The 17,397-nt window shown below is 39.8% G+C and overlaps 1 protein-coding gene across 4 annotated transcripts in view; it reads left to right on the top strand.

Moving 5' to 3' along the window:
* The first annotated feature begins 2,377 nt into the window (after positions 1 to 2,377).
* Positions 2,378 to 17,397, top strand: part of COPS4 (COP9 signalosome subunit 4) — a 33,069-nt gene continuing 18,049 nt past the window's right edge. For 2 of the 4 annotated variants that reach the window (XR_006739655.1, XM_036412286.2), the window contains exons 1-4: positions 2,378 to 2,633; positions 13,440 to 13,519; positions 15,454 to 15,605; positions 16,399 to 16,502. Coding sequence is in view for 3 of the 4 variants with exons in the window: in XM_036412286.2 (XP_036268179.1) it covers positions 2,560 to 2,633; positions 13,440 to 13,519; positions 15,454 to 15,605; positions 16,399 to 16,502 (410 nt within the window). In the remaining variant the exon portion in view is untranslated. The remainder of the gene's footprint in view (positions 2,634 to 13,439; positions 13,520 to 15,453; positions 15,606 to 16,398; positions 16,503 to 17,397) is intronic. The other 2 variants (XM_045571160.1, XM_036412267.2) reach the window with 2 other exon arrangements.

Here is a 17,397-nt window from a genome sequence, read left to right as displayed (position 1 = left end):
GAAGGCTGATGCTCTATCCACTGAGCCAAACTGGTTTTGGCTCCACTGCTGTCTTGTATTACATGTATGGGCACAAGCCAGATAATTTGTTTTATAGTTTATGTGTCTTTGGACCATGAAAATCCACAATCTGACCAGACTGAGAACATTGTGTATCATCAGACATTCTGGATTTTGAATTGACCCAGAAACTAAATGGGAGCTCTGTTTGGGTATCTCAGCTTAGAGCATCATCTCAATATGCCATGGTTATGGGTTCCATCCCCAGTCAGGGTAGATACATGTATCAACCAATGAATACATAAGTAAGTGGAACAACAAATAGATTTTTCTCTCTCTCTCTCTCTCTCTCTTTCATCAATCAATAAACATTTTTAAAAAATTAAATAGGAAATTAAACTCTATTCTTTAGGGTTGGAAGTATTCTGTAAGAAGAAGGGTACAAACACACACACACACACACACACACACACACACAGTTAGGTGAGAGGGACAGTCTGGTAGACACTACTGATGATCCCTCTAAAACATACTTTCCCTTTTCCTGGGCATAAATTTGCCCAATTAGAAAACAAAATTTCCAGTCTCACTGTTGCTAGGCATGATTGTTTGTCAAAATTCTTGCCAATGGAGTGAGATCTAAATTGATGTGGGCAATCTCCATAACACTTTCTTAAAGATTTCCTTATCCTGGTCTTCTTTTCTTTCACCTTGTTAAGAGAGGGAACGTGCTATTTTTCACATATCAAGATGTAAAAATTCAAAAGTCTGACATCTTTTGTAGGCAAAGCTGTAGAAAATTCCACTCCTACATATTTCTGGTAGAAAGGCAAAATCGTCCATATAAAGTTCAATTTGGCAATATCTATAAAAATTGTAAGTAAATCTCCGCTTTGACATTCTTCTTGGAATGTATCCTACCTATACACATATCAAATGATGTATGTACAAAGTTATTCATTGCAGCATTGGTTGATTACAAACAACTTAAGTGTCTAGCTATAAGGATTAAATAAACTATGGCATTCCCTCATTTTATGTAATGCTCTCCAGATCTAAAACAAAATGAAGGAGCTCACTGAACTTACATGGAAAGATTTCCAGAAAAAAATGAAAAAAGAAATCAAGAGCAGAAAAATAATATGCTGTTATCTTGTGAAAGCAAGAAATAATAAAAATGTTGCCGAAACCGGTTTGGCTCAGTGGATAGAGCGTCAGCCTGTGAACTGAAAGGTCCCAGGTTCAATTCCGGTCAAGGGCATGCTTTGGTTGCGGGCACATGCCCAGTAGGGGGTGTGCAAGAGGCAGCAAATCTCTCATCGATATTTCTAACTCTCCCTCTCTCTTCCTCTCTGTAAAAAATCAATAAAATATATTTTAAAAAATAATAAAAATGCACATTTCTTTTTAAAAACATATATTTTATTGATTTTTTACAGAGAGGAAAGGAGAGGGAGAGAGAGTTAGAAACGTTAATGAGAGAGAAACATCAACCAGCTGCCTCTTGCACACCCTCTACTGGGGATGTGCCCGCAACCAATGTACATGCCCTTGACCGGAATCGAACCTGGGACCTTTCAGTCCGCAGACCAACGCTCTACCACTGAGCCAAACCGATTTTGGCTACATTTCTTTTTTTAAAAAAATATATATTTCATTGATTTTTGTACAGAGAGGAAGGGAGAGAGATAGTTAGAAACATCAATGAGAGAGAGAATCATCGATCAGCTGCCTCTTGCACACCCCTTACTGGGGATATGCCCGCAACCAAGGTACATGCCCTTGACCGGAATCGAACTCGGGACCTTTCAGTCCCCAAGCCGATGCTCTATCCATTGAGCCAAACCGGTTTTGGCAAAAATGTACATTTATGTTCATTAATATATTCTGTAAGGCTATATGAGTAATAAATACAATTACATATAAAGGTAGGATGACTGTATACTTTGTCTTCCAAATGGTACAGTTTCTAGAGTGAAAGGGCTTATAATTAATAATTACTCCAGGACAACAGATGGAAAATGGCAATAACCTGGACAAACTGGGATGTATGATTAACCTTCAAAAAGAGTACAGAGTACGAGGAGGAATGTGGACATTTTAAATTGCGTTTTACAAAAGTACCTGTCTGCAGTGAATTGGCAATAAAAACAACTGATGCTTTACTACAGGTAGTTTAAGAGCTCTCTTAACAAAAAAAAAACAACGATCAACCATAGGCATGAGACACGGAACTTAATGAAAAGGCGATCGTTTTGCTACCCGGAACTTACTGGAGTTGCACAAACCACACTCGGAGTTCATCCACCAATCCGAAGTGGGAGGCTGCGAGTTTTGAGCCCCGCGAGAGGCCAGGGCGGGCCTCAGACTAGCGGAGTGGAGCTTCCCGTCATTCACCCGTGGGGGCGGGCCTAGCGTAGGCTCGCGCGTGCGGCCCTCTAGGCCCACACAGGTGCCACTCGATGGCATCTCGGGTTCCCTCTGGCCGAGCTCTGGAGGACTCTACTCGTTTCCTTTCTGGTGGTGAGGCCCCGCAGCCCCAGCTGAGCTGAGAGAAAGATGGCGGCGGCCGTGCGACAGGATTTGGCCCAGCTCATGAACTCGAGTGGCTCTCATAAAGACCTGGCGGGCAAGTGAGTATTTCCGAGCGCCATGGGGGGAGAAGGAGGGGAGGCTACAGACTGGTTCTCCTTGGGGCGACGGCGGCTATCGGATGTGTGTGTGGTAGCCGCCGGCCTGAGGATCCAGGGGGCGGGCCTGGGGTAGGCTGTGGAGGCAAAGGCTGCAGGCAGCGGGAAGCCGGGAGCCCGTGGGGCCAGAGGCCTGGGGTGACTGTCCACTCGCTAAGCCTTCATCTTTCCTGTCTCACAACTTTCTGGAAAGGCGGACTGAGGGACCACTGCTCCCTCGGCCTTGTCAGCCTTCCCTGGTGCCTCGTCCCATAGCTGGCTGGTCCCTCACACCGAATTCTGACCTCTCTTTGGACCTTTTCTTTCTTTCTTTTTTAATTGTGGTGAATTTATATTTTGGGACCTCGATGCAGAGTCGTGTCCCCCCCCACCCCCCCAGGGAGATGGTTTCTTTAGGTGGTTGGGGCTTGAGGAGGTATGGCCGCTATCGTGTCGTCCCAAAACCTCCTGGACCATGCTCTGTGGGTCCCTTGAGGAGGTATGGCCGCTATCGTGTCGTCCCAAAACCTCCTGGACCATGCTCTTTGGGTCCTCTCTGTCTGCCACTAGCTCTGAAGCAGGGCACAGGGGCTGATGTCCTCATGCCTACGTTTGATCTTACCCCAAAGGCCGAGGAGCGATGATGATGTCCTCATGACATGGATCAGGATGTGGTAGAGAGTTAGTGATGTTTTCAAGAGCCTGGATTGTTTGGCAATTTTGTCCTAATGTCTATTGGAGAGGGCTCAGGTTCACTCCAAGTTAAAACTGTGACACGTTGTGCCTGCCAGCACTGCTGATCATGGGTAGGTCTATCTTTTGTCCGTTTCTCTCTGTACATTTCACAGGCTGTTCTTTTATAATTCACATGCGTTCTGTTTACAGTATGCTTCTCAAATTGATTCCCAAATTTACATTCTGACAGCTGTAGATCTATGTTAATGGGATACACCTGCTTTTACCTGGACGTTGAGACCCTGTTTTAGATAGGCTGTGCTGCCTTTTCTTTGGTGGTAAATGTAATCTACTTTTATCACTGAGAAATTTTGCTGTGTATCTTGGGCTTTACTTCCAGTGGCAATTTTTCCCCTCAGGTAAATGGAAATGATTAGAGCAGTGTTCTTCAACCTTTTTTGGGCAAAGGCACACTTGTTTCATGAAAAAAATCACGAGGCACACCACCATTAGAAAATGTTAAAAAATTTAACTCTGTGCCTATATTGACTATATATAAAGTAATTCTCTTGAATAGGAATCAAATAAACACAAAGAAAGTATTTTATAATTACTTTATTATGAAATATTAAGTAAACAAAATAGTGAAAAATTATAAAATTCTTGTCTTGTCTGCACCTACGGCACACCAGGCAACATCTCGCGGCGGAACAGCGGTTGAAAAACGCTGGATTAGAGGACTTATTACTTTTAAAAATATATATATATATTTTATTGAATTTTACAATCAGGAAGGAAGAGGGATAGAAAGAAACATCGATGAGAGAGAAACATCCATCAGCTGCCTCCTGCACACCCCCTACTGGGGATGTGCCCGCAACCAAGGTATATGCCCTAGACTGGAATCATACCTGAAGCCCTTCAGTCCATAGGCTCTAACGGTTAGAGCCTAACCACTGAGCCGAACCAGCTAGAGCTAGAGGACTTATTCTTGAGTGAGTCAGAATGAGTATGTGTGTGTGTATATCCCTGACACTTAGAAACTGCCGTACGATTATTTTGTTACTATTATTATTATTAAAGCTATTCATTCCATATTGATATATTCTGTGAGTTGGAAATACCTAAGCTGAATATGTCTTCATGGCTCAATGCTTTTTTGCATGTATTTTTTTTATATGTTTGGATGAAAGTAAACTACTTTGTATTTCCCCCCCATGCTTGATTTTCCTTATGTTTTGTTGATAAAAATAAGTATATTAGTTATCAGAAGAGATATAGTTTCATGTATTTGCAGGTATCTGAAACAAACATTTACTTTCCTAGTTATGAATTGCAGATAAACAATAGTACCTATATTATTGTGTGCTTCAGTTATTTATTGTTGTGTAACAAACCAAAACTTAGTGGTGTAAAACAGCTATTATTATTCAGGATTCTCTGGGTTAGATAGCAGTTAGATAGCAGCTTAGCTGGGGCTGGTGGACTAAAATGGACACCCATACATCTCTGGCTGTTGGCTGGGTCTCTTTCTCTACATGCTCTCTCATTCAATGGTTTAGTCGAGGCTTCCTTACAGGACGAAGAGGGTCAGAGTGGAAGCTGAAAAACCTCTTACAGCTATTCTTGAAAGTCTCACAACAACAGTTCTCAAGTATTGATCAGAGTAAGTCTCAAGACCAGCCCCGATTTATAGAAGGAGTGGGCAAGTTACATTGCAAAGGTGCATGGTCAGAGGGAGGCATAATTCATTGGAGGCAAATACTGTAACAGACCATGGTTCATTGTGAAGTAGAATTGAAATAATATGCTTGATAACTTATAGTCAGTGCTTTTTTTTTTTTAGTAGGTACTTAGCATATTTATGAGTGACAGGTGCTTGGACTTAGTTGCTATATACAACAGGCACTCTACACATGCCTATTATATGTTATACAGTTGGCACTCTGTGAACAAGCAGGTATCCTGGGTAAGTTGCTGTATACTACAGGTGCTCAATACATGATTTCTACATACAGGAAATGCTCCATATATGCTGGCAGTTTACATGCATGTCTCATACCTGTTTTATGTATACAGTAGGTGCTCTTCACTTGCTACACACAATAGGTGCTTGATACCTGTTTGTATATAGATTGTGCATACCTACTATATAGAGGTTCTAAATTTTTGCTTCCCATAAACAGCAGACACTTATACCATCCCTTTTATACAAGAGGCTTTCAATACACACAATAAAGAGTAGGTGCTAATACCTACTTGCTATATGCAGGAGGCACTCAATACCCTTGATTCTTATCACTGTATGCAGAGCCAGGGCTTTTTGAAGAAATTGTTGGCCTTGCCTGCAGTACATATCTGGTCCTATCCAAGCAAGAATGTGTCAGGCTATTTATCCTATACAATAAAGAGGTAATATGCAAATTAATCATCACTCCCAACACACAAGATGGCCACCCCCCATGTGGTCAAAGTTGGCTACCCCCATGTAGATACAAGATGGCCAGCAGGGAAGGGTAGTTGTGGGTGATCAGGCCAGCAGGGGAGGGCATTTAGGGGCAATCGGGCTGGCTGGGGAGCAGTTAGGCGTCTATCAGCTGGCAGGGGATTGGTTAGGGGGTGATCAGGCTGGCAGGCAGAAATGGTTAGGGGCAATCAGACAGGCAGGCATGTGAGCAGTTGGGAGCCTGCAGCCCTGGATTGTGAGAGGGGTCCCAGGTTGGAGAGGGTGCAGGCTGGGCTGAAGAACACCTCCCTGTCCCCTTACAAATTTCGTGCACTGGGCCTCTAGTTTTCATAATAAAAACAAACAGTTTCTCCAGCTACATGCTTTATAAGAGAAACACTCTTGAAATATATCAGTAGTTTTGGGTTTTACATTAGGAGCTAGTAACAAAAGGATTTCATATTAAGGAATGATGGAGAAAATGTCTCTAAAGTATTGATACTGTGTATTCTCACTGATTAAAAGGCTATCTATAACCAAGTAGTCATTCAATAATAGTGATTGATTCAATAAAAGCTAGAAAGGTGCAGAGCTTAAACCTGAATCCAAGTTTGCCTATTCTAAAAATCACATTTTAAACCTATTCTTTTGTTGTCAAAACTTCAATTAAAATGCTTTTCTATAACTATGAATGAACACAGCAGTTGTAAAATTGACATATTTAGCCATATGAAAAACATTTTTGCAAATTTTGTGCACTGCTTTTGTTTATTTTTCTTTTATTACTAGAGGCGTGGTGCAAGAAATTTGTGCACGGTGGGCGGGTCTTTCAACCCACCTGTACCCTCTCCGATCTGGGATCCTGGGGGATGTCTGACTGGGATTGGGCCTAAACTGGCAGTTGGACATCTCTCTCACAATTCAGGAATGCTGGCTCCTAACCACTTGCCTGCCTGCCTGATTGCCCCTAACTGCTTCTGCCTGTCAGCGTGATCGCTCTCTAACCGCTCCCCTGCTGGCCTGATTGACATCTAACTGCTCCCCTGCTGTCCCGATTGCCCCTAACTGCCCTCCCCTGCCATCCTGGTCGCCTCAAACTGCCCTCTTCTGTCAGCCTGATCGCCCCCAACTGCCTTCCCCTGCAGGCCTGGTCCCCCCCAACTGTCCACCTCTGCCAGCCTGATTGCCCACAACTGCCCTCCCTTACAGAGGTAAACTTTGAATTAGAATGGACTAGAACTGTCCAACAATGGAGGTCACCACCCCCCCCCCCCCCACTACCACCACCCCCTACTTCAACCCCCATAGGCTATATAACCTTAAAGGCCCCTTGTAACCCAGATTCTTGGCCTTTTGTTATTTCCATATCCAACAGTTTAGTGGTTCCCATCTCAAGAGTGAAGTTCCCTGCCTGGCATTTAATGTCTACTCTGTGCCAAGTGCAACTTTACTTACATTTTCGATAATCCTTAAAAAATAATATTATATTACACATGAGAAAACTGAAGTACAGAGGTGAAATACCTTGCTCCAAGGCCATGTAGCTAGTAGCAAAGCCAGAATATAGCCTGCTTGGTTCATAACCCTTAATTCTAAACACAGCTTCCTTTTTTGGCCCTGTACTGTTTTCACCAAGCTGGACTACATTTCAGATAGTGATTTTTTAAAAATTTATTTTTTTGCCTAGAATGCCTGTCTTTCCTCCATTTATTTCCCCCTTACACTAAAGTTGAAATATTTAGAAGGCTTAAAGATCAACCTTATTAGGAAATTCTCTATCCTAAAAAAATATATTAACGCTTAATCTGTTTTTAAGATTTTTATCTTTAATTTTCGATAGCTTCATTATGACGTGTGTGTGGATTTGTTTTTGTATGTCTGTGCAAGTTCGGTTTTGCTGTGAAATAAAACCTCTGGAAAACTTGGTGGCTTAAAACAACAATCATTGATTTAGCTCATAATTCTTTTGGTTGGCAGTTTGGGCTGGGCCCAGCTGGGTGGTGGTTCTCAGCTACACACGGGCTCCCACCCGTGCCTGTGTCAGCTGCAGGTGAGGCAGACAGCTCTGCTTCTGTGTGTTGGCTGGGGCAAGTGGAGGTGATTGAGTTACATATTTCATTATTCAATAGGTTAGCCTGGCCTTGTTCACGTTGCAGCAGCAGGGTTCCAAGAGAGAAAAACATATAAGGCCTCTTGAGGTCTAGTTTCAGAACAGGCACTTCGCTTCTACTGCATTCTATTGGTCAAAAGAAGCCCAGATCAAAGGGTGGGGAAATAAACCACTTCTTGATGTGAAAGCTATAAAGTCACATAGATATAGCCAGTAAAAGAACTGTGGCCTCTTTCTGTAAATGCTCTTCCACATTAACCTGTGGAGCTTCGTTTTATTTTTTGAATCAATAGATTGTATTCTTTCATTGTCCTGAGAAAATTTCAGCTATATCTCTTTAAATGTTGCCTCTGTTTCATTCTATTTTCCCCTCTAAGATGCCACTGAAACCCCTCTTAGGTCCTGTTACTGTGACCTCTGTGTATCTCCTATCCTGACTTCTGTACTTACCATTTCAATGCTTTATTCTGACCTGCCTCTAAGTTTATCAGTTCTTCAGATGTGCCATTAAGAACTCCATTGAGTTTTTAAGTTTGGTTATAGTATATTTTTAATATATATATTTTAGCTTATTGACTGACTTGAGAGAGAGGAGGAGGAGAGATCATCGATTTATTGTTCCACTTATTTATGTATTCATTGATTGATTCTTTTTAAAATATATTTTATTGATTTTTTACAGAGAGGAAGGGAGAGGGACAGAGAGATAGAAACATTGATGAGAGAGAACCATCGACCAGCTGCCTTCTGCACACCCCCTACTGGGGATGTGCCCGCAACCAGTGTTATTTCCATATCCAACTTTACTTACAGTGCAACTTTGACCGGAATCGAACCTGGGACCTTTCAGTCCACAGACCGATGCTCTATCCACTGAGCCAAACCGATTTCAGCCATTTGTTGATTCTTTTTTTTTTTTTTTTTTAATATATCGATATATTTTTTTATTGATTTTGTACAGAGAGGAAGGGAGAGAGATAGAGAGTTAGAAACATCGATGAGAGAGAGTCATCGATCAGCTGCCTCTTGCACACCCCCCACTGGGGATATGCCTGCAACCAAGGTACATGCCCTTGACCGGAATCGAACCTGGGACCCTTCAGTCCCCAAGCCGACGCTCTATCCATTGAGCCAAACCGGTTTTGGCCATTTGTTGATTCTTGTATGTGCCCTGAGCAAGGATGGAACCCAACTTGGAATATTGGGATAATGTTCAAACCTACCTGGCCAGAGCTGGTTATAGTATTTTTGTAGTTCTATAGTTTTTGGTAGTTTTTTTTTTTTCAAATAACACTTTTCATGATTCCTAGTTTCTTGCTGAAACTTAAAGCTTATCTTTATCTCCATAAACATGGTTTTATTATAGTCTTTGATTACTCCAGTATCTAGAGTCCCTTGTTGGTTGTTATTGTCTGTTGCTTTTGTTGATTCTAGCTCATATTGTCATGTGCCTTGTAATATTCATTTATTGGGTAAATGATTTTAAATGTATTTTTTAAAAACAGGTGTTCTAGGAAGTTACCTTTCAGAGAGTATTTTCATTTCCTTCTTCCAGACATTTGAGGGTGCTAGCCTTAGCTTCAGAATTTTTTGCTTTTCCTTGGATATCCTTGGAAAAGATTTTGTACCTTTATTTCTAAAGTGCTAGTGTCCCTTCCTTTGGCCGGCTAGGAACTGAGATCCTGCTTCTCAGTTTTTCCAGCAGATGGCATAATGTCCCAAAGCAGAACCCATCCCCTCCCCGTCAGAAGTGCCACTCTACCTCTCAGCTGTCTTTCCAGAGACTGCAAATGCTTTCAGGCAGAAGCTATTATTTATCTCTTTATGCTCCTAGTCTTACCTGTTTTCTCTTTTTGTTAGGATTTTATGCTGTTAATTTTTATTTCTTTCAGCTTCTTATTTTTTGAGGTAGGTTTGGTCTAATCATTTAGTTCACCATTACTATAAATGAAAGATCTATTAATACATGGCTACTTCATTCATTTTGGTCTTAAGTAGTGACTGTGGTATATTTTCATGTGTATGTTTTATTTACTTTTAGATTCAAGTGCCAAAAAATCATGAATTGACTTATCTTTATTTAGTTCATATACATAATTTATAAAATAATAAATGCTCAGTAAAAATTGTTGATAGGACAGATGCAAGATGCCTTAATGAAATATACTTCCTCCATAATATTAAAATATTTTTTATTTTTTATTTTATTTATTTTTTTAAATAAGTTTTTATTGTTCATATTATTACAAATGTTCCTCCCCCCCCCACCATTGTTCTCCTCCACCAGGTTCCCACCCCACCCTCTGCCCTTTCCCCACTCCCCATTGTCCTCATCCATAGGTGCACAGTTTATGTTCAGTCTCTTCCCACATCCCCCTGTCCCCTTTTCACCAAGAATCGTCAGTTCACTCCCCTTCCATACCTCTGATTCTATTATATTCAACAGTTAATATTGTTCATCAGATTTTTTTTAATTTCCTTGGTTTTTAGATTCACTTGTTGATAGTTACATATTTGTTGTTCATAATTTTTATCTTTATTTACTTTCTCTTCTGAAAGAACCCCCTTCAGCAATTCATATAATTCTGGTTTGCTGTTAATGAACTCCTTTAGCTTTTTTTTATTAGTGAAGCTCTTTATCTGACCTTCAATTCTGAGTGATAGCTTTGCTGGATAGATTATATTTGGCTGTAGGTTCTTACTATTCATCACCTTGAATATTTCTTGCCATTCCCGTCTGGCCTGCATGGTTTGTTGAGAAGTCAGCTGACAATCGTATAGGTGTTCCTTTATAGGTAACTACCTTCTTTGCTCTTGCTGCTTTTAATATTCTCTCTTTGTCTTTTGCTCTTGGAATTTTAATTATGATGTGTCTTGGTGTGGTCCTCTTTGGATTTCTTTTGTTTGGAGTTCTGTGCACTTCCTGGACTTGTAAGTCTAATTCTTTCACCAGGTGGGGGAAGTTTTCTGTCACTATTTCTTTCAGTATGTTTTTGATATCTTGCTCTCTCTCATCTTCTGGGACCCCCATAATTCTGATGTTGGTTCACTTGAAGTTGTCCCAGAGGTTTCTTACATTATCTTCAATTTTCTGGATTCTCTTGCCTTCTAGCTTCTGTGGAGGAGTGTCTTCTGGTTCATTATGTTCTAAATCTTTGACTTGATTCTTGCGATCTTCCATTCTGTTTTTAGGACTCTGTATAATATTTTTTATTTCAGACAATGTATTCTTTATTTCTTGTTGATCCCTTATCATTTCTTGTTGACTCCTTATTAATTCTAGTTGATCTCTTTTCATATCCTCATAGGTCTTATCAATCTTTTCTAGGAAATTCTTGAAAAACCTTATAAGCGTAGATTTGAACTCTATATCCAGTTGCTTTTTGTCCTCCATTTCTTTCGTTTGTGATCTATTTCGTTGTCGCATTTCGCAGTTACAGATGGGACGGGATTTCAGGGTGGAGCCTACAGCCTTGGCTTCTGTCAGCCCCGCCCTATGTGGCTCCTGCCTCTCAGGGTCCTTCAGTACTCACTGCAAAGCACCTCTGAGAGATAGGTGCCCTCGATTTTCGCCTGCTGCCTAACAGTCTATGCTCTCCCCCAATGAGCCCGGTATTGGGGTTCAGTTCTGTTGGAAGTGGAGTTGGAGGTGGCGTTCAGAGCAGACTGGAGCCCCAGTCTCCTTCTGGCCAGGGCAATCCCGCGGCACAGCCGGCCGTCCCTTCTCTGCGCGCAATGTGCGCGCTGCCGTGACCTCCTTTCGCCACTCCCCCGGGGTTCCACCTTATAGCCCAGCTCCCTATGGATAAGCCTGGGGCCCCGGGGTCTGGCCTAGAACTGGGGTTCAGAGCAGTCAGAACTGGGGCCCAGCACAGTCGGAGTTTTATCTCCTTCCCGCCAGGGAACGCCAGCCAGGCACTCGGCCTCCCTCCTCTCCAGCTCCGTCCTCTCTGCGCGCCGCGTGACCCGTACCTCAGGCTTTTACAGCTCCTCTGCACTTCCTTCTGGTTTTCTCCTTGCTTCTCGTTGTAGAATTTCTAGTCAGTCAACTTTCCTGTAGTTCTGGGTAATGTCCATTTTATATTTTAGTTGTATTTTATTGAAATTGTTGTGTGCGGCTGCGGCTAGGTGTTTACCTGTGCAGCCATCTTGGATTCTCCCTAAAATATTTTTTATTAAAATTGATCTTAAATCGCACTCATATGCAGAATATAAGTAATAATAAAATAAGCTGATGAATGGAGTGGATCCAGAAACATAGAAACATGGAACAGAGTGAGGAATCTCAGAGGGAAGGCAGGGGAGGGTGGGTGGGAGGTAATTAACTAAAGACCTTGTATGCATAACCCATGGACACAGACAGTAGTGTGCTGAAGGCCTGGGGCAGGGCAGGGTGTGTGTGTCTAGAGGGGGTTCAATGGGGGAAAAAAGGGACATGAAATACTTTCAACAACAAAGAATTATTTATTTTTTAAAAAAAATATATATATATTTTTATTGATTTCAGAGAGGAGGGGAGAGGGAGAGAAAGATAGAAACATCAATCATGAGAGAGAATCACTGATCAGCTGCCTCCTCCAGGTCCTCCACTGGAGATCGAATCCAAAACCTAGGCATCTGCCCTTGACTGGAATTGAACCCGGGACCCTTCAGTCCGCAGGCCGATGCTCTATCCACTGTGCCAAACTGGCCAGGGCTAAAGAATTATGTAAAAAAAAAAAAATTTTGATCTTAGGGAAGAAGGGAGAGAGATGGAGAAATATCAATGTGAGAGAGATACATTAATCAGGTGCCTCTCACTAAGACATTCAACCTCTAATATTTGGTTTAATTGTCTAGTCGATATTATTCTAGTGTTGGTGACCCTGGATTAATTAGGTCCACAAGAGGAAAGGGTCTGGGTCACCTTGAATAATGTTCTCGTGTATTATATAATTGAAGGAAATCATGGCTTATCATTGAAGGCATTTGAAAGGAAATTTGACTTTTTGGTTTAAATCCAAAACTACAACTTTTAAGCAAAAGTGGCACCTTAGATCCAGTAACTTGTTATTATAGATTCACTCTTTCTTGTGATGGACTAAAAATCTTTTTTAAAAAAGGACATCTTGCCGAAACCGGTTTGGCTCAGTGGATAAAGCGACGGTCTGTGAACTGAAAGACCCCAGATTCGATTCCGGTCAAGGGCATGTACCTTGGTTGCAGGCACATCCCCAGTAGGGAGTGTTCAGAAGGCAGCTGATTGATGATTCTCTCTCATTGATGTTTCTAACACTCTATCCCTCTCTCTTCCTCTCTGTAAAAAATCAATTAAAAAATATATTTATATACAAAAATTTAAATATATATATATATATTTATATATATTTATAAAAAAAAAATATATATATATATATATATATATACACACACACACACACACACACACATACATACATCTGTGGTGTACTATAAAGAATACCAGAAAAGAAAGCACTAGGAAAGACACCAATATATAGTGGCCTCTGAACATTTTTTTTTTTTTTTGGTATTATTTTAGGTATCGTCAGATCCTGGAAAAAGCCATTCAGTTATCTGGGGCAGAACAACTAGAAGCTTTGAAAGCTTTTGTGGAAGCAAGTAAGTGTAATGAAAATTCCATATTTGCTTTGTATTACTGAGTAGGACTTTAAAGTTTGCCTCAGTCTTGTCTCATATCAAATTATCACTATAATTTTTATGAGATTAAATGACATACAGGGAGGGACGAAGTAAGTTTACAGTTCATATGGAAAATAATACAATAATTAATAAATAATGCAATAATAAACTGTGTTTGGCATACCCACAACATTGAAATTGATGGATTTATTTTAGAATTTAAACTACTTACAACTTGATTTATTTACTTATTTTTAAAATATATTTTATTGATATTTTACAGAGAGGAAGGGAGAGAGATAGAGAGCTAGAAATGTTGATGAGATAGAAACATCGACCAGCTGCCTCTTGCACACCTCCCACCGAGGAGGTGCTGCAACCAATGTACATGCCCTTGACCGGAATTGAACCTGGGACCTTTCAGTCCGCAGACCGGCGCTCTACCACTGAGCCAAACTGGTTTCGGCGCAACTTGATTTATTTAAATGAATTGTCTCCAGAGTTATATTCCCGATTAAAATTTTGTATAGTTGCTAATAGAAATTGATAAGAGACAATGTAGCATAGTGACAAAGAAAGTAGACTGCATTCAAATCCTAGTCTACTGTTTTATTAGTTGTGTCTTCTTCTTTAACCTCTTTGTGCCTTCTTTACCTCGTCTATACAGTAAGGATATGATATGTACCCTATAGAATTGTTGGGAGATTAAGTGAGTTATACATAATAAAGTGCTTGGAATAATACCTGGCATATAAAAAGTGCTGTGTATGAATGAGCTGTTATTAATGTCAGATCATTCCTTTTGAATAGGAACTAGAAATTTTCATATTTCAAGGCACTCTCCCCACCTCCCTGACTTCAGTTATCTTGAAAATTACTCAGAATTCAGGCTCAGATTGATACTGCATTAACAATATCAGCAATGCTTGGTAGTACTTTACAGTTTACAGTGTGTTTTCACATATAATATCTACCACACCAGTTCCTTTTAATAACTGTGACTGTAGAGTATAGATATATTCTTGTATAATATATTGTTAAAAAAAAAAAAAAAGTCAAGATTAAGTCACTTTTACCCCCCAGGCACATTCAGTTAGTGGTAGAGCCCAGACTAGAAACTAATTTTTCTGATTTATTGTCCTTATTTACTTGTATTTCCCTGATAAGTGCTAGTTTGTATAGTAATTTCTTTTAAACAGCTTTGTGTCTAATGGCACTTGTAATGAAACTGTTTTCTCAGTTACAACCAGTATTTAATAATGAATTCCAAATAATATATCATAAACTGATTAACATTGTAATGTACTAGAGGCCTGGTACACAAAATTTGTGCACTTGGGGTGTGGTGGTGGAGATCCCTCAGCCTGGCCTGTGTGCAGTCTGGGAGCCCTCAGGGGATGTCAATTGATGGCTTAGACCTGTTTCCTGTGCTAACCTAAGTTCTTATTTGTTGCTTTTATTGGAAAATATAAGTGGTATTCACTGTAACTATTTATTAAATTTCATGAAAATTATTTCACTGTTTTCTTCTTTAACTCCTTTTTGTAGCGAGGTGGGATATAAGGACATAAATAAAAATAGGGGTATTTCTGTGCCTTTGCTTTGTATAAAAATAAAGAAGAGAAAGGAATAACATAAAATGCTCAGCTATTAAAAATTTTTGTCAACCATTTGTATTTCTTAGAGAAGTTATGGTAGTTTTACTATTTTGTTGAAGTCATTATGTAATCTAATAATTCAGTATAAGGAAAGTTTAATCTGTAATATAGGATGATAGGGGTGTGAAAAATAGGAATAATGCATTGCAGGTTGCACTAATACATACAGTTTTTAGTATTAATTTTAGGTAAAGATTGCTTAATAAAAATTTTATAAATTACTCATGCTTTTTTATTTCTTATTTTTTTGACAAGTGGTAAATGAGAATGTCAGCCTTGTGATCTCTCGGCAGTTGCTGACTGATTTCTGCACACATCTCCCTAACTTGCCTGATAGCACAGCCAAAGAAATCTATCATTTCACCTTGGAAAAGATCCAGCCTAGAGTCATTTCATTTGAGGAGCAGGTAAAAAATTTATTGCAGTGATATATGAACTTGAGATAGTAGTAATTATTTTGAGAGATATTATTACATTTTTAAGGAGATTATCATTCATTTTCATTTTTTTAAAATTGCACTAAACAGCCGAGACCGGTTTGGCTTAATGGATAGAGCGTCGGTTTGGGGACTGAAGGGACCCGGGTTCGATTCCGGTCAAGGGCATGTACCTTGGTTGCGGGCATATCCCCAGTAGGGGGTGTGCAAGAGGCAGCTGATCGATGACTCTCTCTCATCGATGTTTCTAACTCTCTATCTCTCTCCCTTCCTCTCTGTACAAAATCAATAAAATATAATAAAAAAATTAAAAATTGCACTAAACAGCATTTTACTATATATAATAAAATAAATATTAGGACATTGTAACTCCAGCTGACATTTGCTTATTTATTACAATTTTATTTTATGCACCAAATATTACTCTTTAGGCAGTTTTTAAAAATCAGTTAAATTGTTAATTATGCTGAAAATATAGGAAAATTCCAGCATTATCTGTGCAGTAACATAAAAACAAAATTTCATATTTAAACTACATTATTGCCATAATCCACATTATAATAATGTACTATTTCAGTTTACTGTTTTGTTATTCTATCAATACAAAATTCATAGAAAAATTTGGGTGGTTTAGGTAAATTTTTAATAATTATACTTGCCAGCTTGCTATGTTGAATGAGACAATTGTGACAATACAGTTATTTATTTATTTTAATTAGTTAAATAATAATAATTGATATAACATGTGTACCTACTATTTCAGGTTGCTTCCATAAGACAGCATCTTGCATCCATATATGAGAAAGAAGAAGATTGGAGAAATGCAGCCCAAGTGTTGGTGGGAATTCCTTTGGAAACAGGACAAAAGTATAATAAATAGTAGATATTGGATGGAAATATGTATCCATATATGTATATATACACATACACATAACATATGAAGTATATGTATAATTGTTTGCTTATGTTTTTCCTCACATTCTAGTGTTGGAAGCAGATGATAAACAAGTTAATAAACAAATTTTGTAGTATATTAGAAAGTGATAAGGCCTATGGAGAAAAGTAAAGTAAGGTTGTATTATTAAATAGGTTGATTGAGCCAGAACCAGTTTGGCTCAGTGGATAGAGCGTCAGCCTGCAGACTGCAAGGTCCCAGGTTCGATTCCGGTCAAGGACATGTACCTTGGTTGCAGGCACATCATCAGTAAATAGGTTGATTGAAGTAGTAGGGTGATTGGAATGGTAGGGTGATTGCAGTGGTAGGGTGATCCTGATACCACCTTCTCAGACTTCTGAAGGAGGTAAGTGCGTGGCTATGAGCACTCTGAGGGAAGAGCATTAGTAGATCCTCTTAGAGAGGATGGCTAGTGCAAAGGCCCTAAAATGGGAGCATGCTTGGAGTTTTTTAAGAAGAGCAAGGAGCCCTGACCGGTTTGGCTCAGTGGATAGAGCATGGTCTTGTGGGCTGAAGGGTCCCACATTCGATTCCGGTCAAGGGAATGTACCTTGGTTGTGGCTGATCAATGTTTCTCTCTCATCAATGTTCTAACTTTATATCCCTCTCCCTTCCTCTCTGTAAAAAAATCAATAAAATATATTTTTTTTAAAAAGAAGAAGAAGAAGAGCAAGGAGACCATTATGGGTGGAATGGAGTGAGCAAAAGGGAGAGTGGAAGAGGATGAGATCAGAGTGCACTAAGGACTAGATTATGTGGGGTCTTGTAAGCCGTTGTAAGAAAAAGGTTGTATTTTTAAGTGAAATG

Source organism: Pipistrellus kuhlii, unplaced genomic scaffold (genome assembly GCF_014108245.1).
Source record: "Pipistrellus kuhlii isolate mPipKuh1 unplaced genomic scaffold, mPipKuh1.p scaffold_m20_p_1, whole genome shotgun sequence".
Lineage (NCBI taxonomy): Eukaryota > Metazoa > Chordata > Mammalia > Chiroptera > Vespertilionidae > Pipistrellus > Pipistrellus kuhlii.
This window is presented reverse-complemented; position numbering and strand designations above follow the sequence as displayed.